Source organism: Anneissia japonica, unplaced genomic scaffold (assembly GCF_011630105.1).
Source record: "Anneissia japonica isolate Jap-2015-1 unplaced genomic scaffold, ASM1163010v1 scaffold199_len4679917_cov187, whole genome shotgun sequence".
In the NCBI taxonomy this organism is placed as follows: Eukaryota; Metazoa; Echinodermata; class Crinoidea; order Comatulida; family Comatulidae; genus Anneissia; species Anneissia japonica.
The window spans coordinates 1,763,637-1,772,092 of NW_022686322.1; the positions used below are offsets into that span (position 1 = coordinate 1,763,637).

Sequence of the window (8,456 nt, forward strand, 5' to 3'; positions counted from 1 at the left end):
GCAATTATCATGTAAATTTCGCTTTGTTTTAGTTCTTGATTTACATGATATTATTATTATTTTTAGTACCCTAGTATTATACCATAGATGACCAAACAAATGCCAGTACACTTAATGCCAGGCTCCTGAGGGAACCAAATTTTGTATATGTTGTACCACTTAATATTTTCCAAAGACACTAAAAGGGTGTTTTATGACAAATTTGTGAACACTTAATGAGTTAGTGATTTTAAATATTTAATGACTGGGGAAAAAGGTGGGAAAAAATGGTGGTTATCCTCCTTCTCCCCTCTTCTCCCCCTCTCCCTCCTCCCCCACATAAAAAGAAAATTCCTACAGAGCCTGGCTTTAACACTTTTTATAGGTTTCAATGCAGCGCTTAAAAAAAAAATAAATGCATGTTTTTACCAAAAAAAATGCATGTTGTGAAAAGCTTAGTCTCACTGCGTAAACTGTCGCACGACAGATCCAACTCCGCTCCCGCTGAGTGTTAGATGACGCGATGCCATCTGTTGATTGTCCTGAACGTATCGTCATTAAAAACCATCAGTAGTGCGCTCTTTGTCGTGTTGCGTTCTTCCTAGAATCGCGTCGGCTGACGACCTTCGGGTATAGTAAGTTCCCGGTGTTATATGTACTGTCAAATACTGTATAAGTGACGCAGTGATTCTCAGAGAGTGCCTCTTAGCGGGAAGCAATGTATGGTGCAACGCTCAAGAGTAGCCCTTATTTGATCACCTAAAGGTTGCTTAAAATGAGGTACAATATGAGCTCTATGCCTATAAAATGGTCAATTAATGGTTAATGAGTGAATGCCTTGTATAGCATATTTGTTTTTATGGGCTTTGAAATATATTGTGAACAAATAAAGGAGACCACAATCATGATTAAGTTTATAGTGTTTATTTATTGTATCTGTTTCAGACCTGCAATATTTGATAAATAAATTTTCAAAGAACATAACAGCAACATAATTTACTATAAATAATAAGAGAATTATTCTTGCAATAGAATATATGCTATTTACATAGTGAAGCTGCAACTGTATTATTATTCCATTTAGCATCCACACCTATTTTTTGTAGGTAATTAAGTAATTATCTATGGATGTGTTATGAACAATATTGATTTTAATTCAATGATGATACAGAATTTTGAAAAGACAAGTGAATTGGAATCTTAGTCTATATATAAAACATGCAAAAATGTACCCTTTTATTGTACACTTTAACATAGTCACTTAATTTCTGTCCACACAGGTTTTACAAAATGACAATAGACCATCATGCCCATGGGCCAATCACACACATTTGCCACATGCAACCAAGGTAGTGTGGACAGGGCATAAGTTTGTTCTTCCTATGTGTTCACACTTTATACAATATAATCAGATCTCTGTTTTTCATACTCAGCTATATCTCATATAGGTTGTCTGTTTGCAACAGAGCAATCAAATTTTTGTACATTATGTCTAGTATAAAGGTTCTTTGTCAATATTATAATTTTCTTGTATGACATATATATCTGTGATGCCTATATATGGCTGTGATGATGCCATATCACACCCATATATGGGCTAAACACAGGTATATCTCATATAAAAACATGATAGTTTTGACATAGCTTAAGTCCCACATGTTTTTCATTATTAATAATGGATTTGGTTGTTTATTCACCTACTGTTCCTACCGCATTAATAATGTAAATATCCTGTCGTCAATTCTCTGATGGCTGTATAGATGTTGATTATTGTGTAGTGTTTTTCGGAACTGCTACTTTAACCTGTTTTTACTTTTGTTAATTACTGCACGTTCGTCACTTAAGGTAAATTTATCCTTCTTAATACTATATATATCCTGTTTGTTTATATTATAGCTTTCTGCTGGTATACTTCATATCCTGGATGTTCTTCATAATCAATCTGATTTAAGACATTTAGTATCACTTTGTTTAATGTTAGTCTGTACAACTGTCAAACTGACAATTCTGTTTAGTGTTTAATATGGAGTTTCCAAAATAGCAATGTAGGCCTATGATGTAAAAATCCATATTTAAATTAGCTACTTTCCTAAATTTTCATTGGTTGATATTACATCCTGTGAAGACAATTTACAGCTCTGTCCACACTAACACACAAATGATATGCCCATATTTGGGTGTAATATGACATCATCGTCATGTCCAAATGTGGGCATATCACACACATTTGTCACATAGTAGCCTGGTTCTCAAGAGAGCCCTAGTATCCAGATCGGGAGCTAACTGTGAGCGCTAACCTTTAGAACCTGCGTGAGAATGCCGGATCGGTTATCGCTAACCGTTAGCGGTATCCGGATACCGCTAACGGTTAGCAAGCGCTATCGGTTAGCAAGTTGAGCGTGTGTACACGTATGTATTTACAATTTCTAGTTTGTTATTGGCCATTGATTCGATCATCATATTGTTGGTATCCGGATCAGGATTTTCTCGGATGGACGCACGGCAGCTAACGGTTAGCAGGAATCGGAACCTGCTAACCGTTAGCAGCCCTGTGAGAACATAGCCAAAATGTAATAGTGTAGATAGATCTTAACAACAGTTCTGGGCTTAATTACAGGTATGCAGAGTAAATATTGTGTTTATAGCACTGCCTAATGTTTATGTTGTGATTTTGAAAACTCTGCCTCAACTGCAGTGCATTATGTACCAAAAAACAACAACACTAGAAAAACCAATCAAAACAATTGGAAATGTAAAAAAACAAATCCTGGCTGTCATTCTCTTAATAATTGATGAGACCATGCTCATTCATATGCTGGTTAAAAGTGTAAACATTCTCAGTAATATGATATTACAATGTACAGATCACTCCATTTTTAAATCTTGATATGAATATGCCTAGTATTAGCACATAAGAGATATCTTACTTCATTCACAATCTTAAAAATATTATTTAAAAAAACAATTGATTCTTGTTAGCATCGATATTTACTGAAATTGTTAAGAGGTTTTAATATTACACTAAATGTATTAACTAGATAACATCCCATTGATTTTGATGTATCAATCGATTTTAGAACAAAACAAATCGGTGGGTTCTAATAGTTCATCATTGAAAGTAAGAAATGACCATTGTCCAGTGAGTATCTTGAGAAAAAAAATATCTTAAATATTAAGTGGTTAAGAGCAAATGGTCCCCACATAGCTATTAACAACCTGTATATGGGCATGATGATGATGATGATGTCATATCATATCAAAATGTGGGTAAGATGATGTCATATTTCAACCATAATGGGTAAATAAGGTACAGTATTTGTCACATTAAACTTGGTTGTATGAATTAAACTTGGTAGTCATTTTTGTACAAAAATAAATTGGGTTTTTTTTAAGAAAGTTTATACGAGAATTGTGATTTTTTAAATATATATTTGACCTTTAAAAAAATCTCCAGATTGTGATAGTGAAACTGAAAATTGAACTGGTTTATATCCAGAATCTAAAAAATGATGTAAAAATATGAGTGTTGTATTTCATGTGATTGCTGACGGCATCAAAATGTTAACCAAACTTGATTGGAATCTGGATATTTCATTACTTATATTATAGAATCATAGTCCTGGGATACTGTAATATAAAATTCTAGATACTTGCCAGTTCCATTTGATTTTTCAGAATTTTATATCCTTATTCCCTTGATGGGACAATATACACTTCCTATTCAAGTATGTGTCTTTCAAAGTCAACATACATTTGAATTATGTGTCATAAATCTACACCTACTACAGCATGTACCAGCATAGCCGGCAATTGAAGATAGAATACTGTCTGTGTTTTAAAAGCCAAGAAACCTTTAGAATTTAAATTAAAAATTGAAATGCTCATTTAAAGGATAAGCATAAATAGCCTAAACACTGCAGCACTTATAATATTTTTGGTGGCTTCAGTGCAGTACTGAGAAGTGTGCGAAATATTTCAGATTGGCATTTAGTACAAAGTATATGGTACCATGTGTTAAACAAATTTAACTTTTTGGTGGCAAGGCCACAGGGCTAGTTTTACTGTAGATTTCACTTGCCCATTGGCTATTTTACTAGCTCAAATATTGGCTACAATTACATCAGTAACGTTATGTTCTTGGTCAAGCATACTTAAAGCAATAGTTTATATCTGAATACTGGCCCACCGGGCTAGTAATAAGGTAGGTTTACTAGGCCAGAGGAGTTTTACTAGACATTGTACGATGGACTAGTACTAAATCGAGCCCTATGTTATACCATGGAACTACTGTATACTCCATGATTTGAAACTTTTATTATTAATTTTGTGATACACATAATGTAATATGTACTCTTAATTCAAAGTATAATATATTTCTATTAATTCACTGCAGTGCTTATTTGATAGTTGAGAACAAATTTGTTTGGTGCGGTACTTATTTGAAAGTGGCGCATATTTAAGAGAGGCATTTATTAGATCATTTACAGTAAGTTTATATCAACTAAAAAACATATGACAAGTTTTTATTAGCTTAAAACACAGACAGTTTAAATTATCTTGAGATTTTCTGTTTTGTTGATCTAATATTAGAGAAAAAAATCGATGAAGTAGCACTAAATCGAGTCCTGATACTATGTCTATTTTTAAAATACAAATAATAGTATGCATTGTATTATGATTGATTCATTGTCCTTCAAATTAGGAATGTGAAGTTGAAACTATGCAATGGCATTGATCCTTAATTGCCTTAATATACAGCAAGTTTAAAAAAGTAAATTCCCAATAAGAAGCAATATTATCTTATATATATTTTCCTAGAACAGTGTTTAAATCAACAATCGTATAATAGAAATTAATTTTTGTTAAACCTATGAATAGTATTATATTTATTATACAGTATTTACAGTGGTATTGATGCATTGGCCATGTCTTCTACCTGCTGTTCTTATTTCATCATCACCGACAACTGTTTGCGAATGTTCTTTGGTGTAGCCTGACACAACAAAACAATCACATCAAAAAAAAAAAAAAAAAAAACTGCACCTCATCATTTAAATTCAAATAAAAACAAAAAAAAAACAAAAAAAAAAAACTGCACCTCATCATTTAAATTCAAATATAAATAGATTTACGGGAATATATTATTGACAATTCCTTGTCTTCAATCTCCTCCAAAACTTCTGCATATGTGGAATCTAAATCTCCCCCAGTGTCTGACACTTGTACTGCAACTGACCTCCGCCATGAAGCGTACTGCTCCTCACTCGGTACAGGCGGTAAAACTCTGTCCTTCGGTTCAAAATACACGTCTGGTTGAGGTATTTTGCGTCCGTTTGCATCCACGACTTCACGACATGCAGGCCTGAAACAAACTGGTATCACAGCGAAGAAAACAATAATGACTGAAAATATTCCTACGATTAAAAAGATGATTGCAACAGTGTTCGTTTCAAGGGATGTAAATTTCTGATCAGTTTGAAATGGAGGTTGCTCAAGAATTGGATCATCGTCCTCTTCCGGCGGATCTATACCTTGAACAATGAGAAGAGTTTGATCTTTACCATACCCTGCGGTGTTATATGCAATGCACTCAATTATTGTGCCATTCATTCGAGTGCGTGGACTAATGAGACGAAGGTTGCGCCCATAATGGTCCTGTTCGTATTCTTCCTGTTCAATATCTGGAATGAATTTCCATGTGTGAATAAAGGGCTCCGGAGTTCCTGTTGCATTGCACAATATTGACACTTCTAATCCTGCTGTTGCAAACACTGGCTCAATATTCACCGTTGGTCGGGAATCGATTTGTAATGGCGCCGTAGTACAACTCTGTCGGATGCTTGAGTCGTATTCTGTCGTAAGCATACATTTAAATTCTGCATTATAATATTCTTTTGATGCATCAAACGAAAATTGTAAATGAACGTGACTTATATCGTTTGAAATTGTTGTTTCAAAATTGATAGGTTCATCGTTATAAAACCATTGAAGTTGGGCCGGCGGCGTTAAATATTCTGCTGTGCAGATTAAGGTTACTTGAGAACCTTCTATATAGTGAGAGCCTTTGGATGAAGAATTACAAGTTGGGTAATTAGGGCTCGGTTTTTGCCACACTTTAAGTTGTCCGTATTGCGATTTTAAAACCGGGTGATCGTTGTCACCTGAGAACACTGCACATGCATACTTATTTGTATCAGAGGGTTTTGTTTTATTTATAGCAAGTATATATCCATAAGAATCGAGACGGAATGAGAAACGTTCCAAGTCTACTATTAATCTGTTGCCATTTGAGATTCGTTCTTGATCACGCATCCATCCTAATGTTTGACCCTCATTGAGATGACGACACTGACAAAAGAAAGTGGCTGATTCACCAGCATTTGTACGAACATTGCTTGGGTGCGTCTGAAATTCTTGAGTGACTACGCGTCCTAGAAAATTTAAGACAACAATTAAAATCCAAGTCCTGTTGTGAATTTCCATTTTTTAAGTCTATTTTTTTTTCCAATACTGCTTTTGTAATTTCAGTAAATTTTCAGTGTGTTGAAGACAGGTCAAAGGGCAGTAGTGCCTTCAGTTAAGCATGGATATGTGCATTATTTCAATCGTTTTCTCAGGTTATTTAATACCTGTTTCTTCTTTTAGTAATGCTCATTCACTGTAGCAGATGCTAAACTACAATAAGTGCCAATATTGATCCAGGTATAAGATCCTTCAAAAATCCATCCTGTTTTTCACCTCACCTGGAAAAAATAAAGACAAGATATATGTAAATTTGGATAAACAAGCATAAACCTGATAATCAACAAACTTTATTATTGATATAACCACCTCATTATAATTGGCAACTTTGGTAGAACTTGAATTCTGTGAAACCTTTGATTAAAATTAATTGAATGAAATGAATTAGAAGAAATACAAATTTGTGTTTGTTATTTATCATCAGATAATTGGCCAACTGACGATTAGAAAAGTCTCATTAAAGTGCCAGTCACAAGTATTCATGCTCTTGTGCCTGCTAAATTGAAACATCCTGAGTTCTCTTGATTTCATTTGATTTGATATGGAAAGGTCTGACACAACATGTACAATGCATCAACATTGTTCAATCTAAAGTCTTTTTATACCTTCTTTAGTGAAATTTATTTTAAAATATCTTTAGAGAACCGGACAAAATGTTAAAAAAAAACACCACTGTTTTCTCTAATATTTTTGCAAAATGCCCGGCTTCCGCCAAAAGCATCTAGCAGATAAGAAGGTAAAAGTAATATTTTTTTTTAAGACAAATAAAAAAAGGCAAGCATTTGCGGTAAAAAAATAATAGAAAGTTTATTATTCAAGATCCTGTTAGAGTAATAATAAATTTAAAATAAATTTCAATTTTTTTCTTACTGCAAATATGCTAAAAGGCCAGAAATAAAATTGTAAAAAAAGTTGAAGTCATTATCAGTTGACGGCAGGTTTTTAAACAAAGGTATAAAACGTCTCATCTTTACAGTTGATAACCAGTTCTGAAAACCTGGATAGTCCTTGGCACAAATGTTCTAGTTACTACAATATGGTGGGACCCATTTTACTTTACCATCAATCAATCTAATTAATAAGCAGTCCTTTATGGTGCAGTTCATTTTGGCTCAAGTATCACTGACAACAGATTGCATTTAATCATTTTCCAAGACCTCAAATTATGCGATATTATACACTACAAACCTAATTAAACGATGGTTAATTTTCGTGATGTGACATTATATAATACCTCATTAACCCACTCATTAAAGGTGACATATAATTATATTTATAATTAGTAATTACATCTATCTATGATTAATTTCGTGTTGGGGTCATTAAGTCTAATAATGACTAGAAATTAAATGTAGCATAGTGGTGAGGTGCTCAGCTTTGAATTTAGGTGTCTGGGTTGAATCCCATGATGCATACCTTTATAGCAAAGCTAGCTATTAACATGAAAGGGTGCCCTCTATGGTAGAATTCATACTGCAAAGATTCTCAAATTTCACAGGCTTATCTCTGATTTAATTGCCATAATTAATAGGTAAACTTTAATTTAATTGAGAATCTTCTGTATATTTGATGGCTTACAAGGGTACCCACATTATTATCCATTCAAATTCCACTTAAAGGGAAAATGTTACCCTTTAAAACTATCTACAAGCATAATAAATCATATTGATCGTATGTACTGTTATGTATTTCTTTGTTTACGTGCAGGAATTATTTCATTTTCACACTTAATAGAAACCAAATAAATTATTAAGTTCATTTTAATATACCGGTAGATATTTTTTTTTTCTGTTTCAATATTTTGACCATTTCAAATTCAATTTTATTTCAATGTATTGTGAATCAAAATGTATAATTATTAAAAAGTATAGAAGGACAATACTGTTATGACTTCATATTCTTCATCTGGTGTAGTGATCGAAAGATATTGTATGATCCCACTCCCCATCCCTTTC

The 8,456-nt window shown here is 33.3% G+C and overlaps 1 protein-coding gene across 1 annotated transcript in view; it reads right to left on the bottom strand.

Annotated features, from left to right (window-relative positions):
- Positions 1 to 887: 887 nt before the first annotated feature.
- The window catches only part of LOC117115408, an 11,638-nt gene continuing 4,069 nt past the window's right edge, over positions 888 to 8,456 (bottom strand). Inside the window, exons 2-3 of the mRNA XM_033259185.1 lie at positions 5,079 to 6,410; positions 888 to 4,994 (exon numbers count right to left, since the gene is read on the bottom strand). Of these exons, the coding sequence (XP_033115076.1) occupies positions 5,092 to 6,291 (1,200 nt within the window). The 5' untranslated portion in view covers positions 6,292 to 6,410 and the 3' untranslated portion in view covers positions 888 to 4,994; positions 5,079 to 5,091. The remainder of the gene's footprint in view (positions 4,995 to 5,078; positions 6,411 to 8,456) is intronic.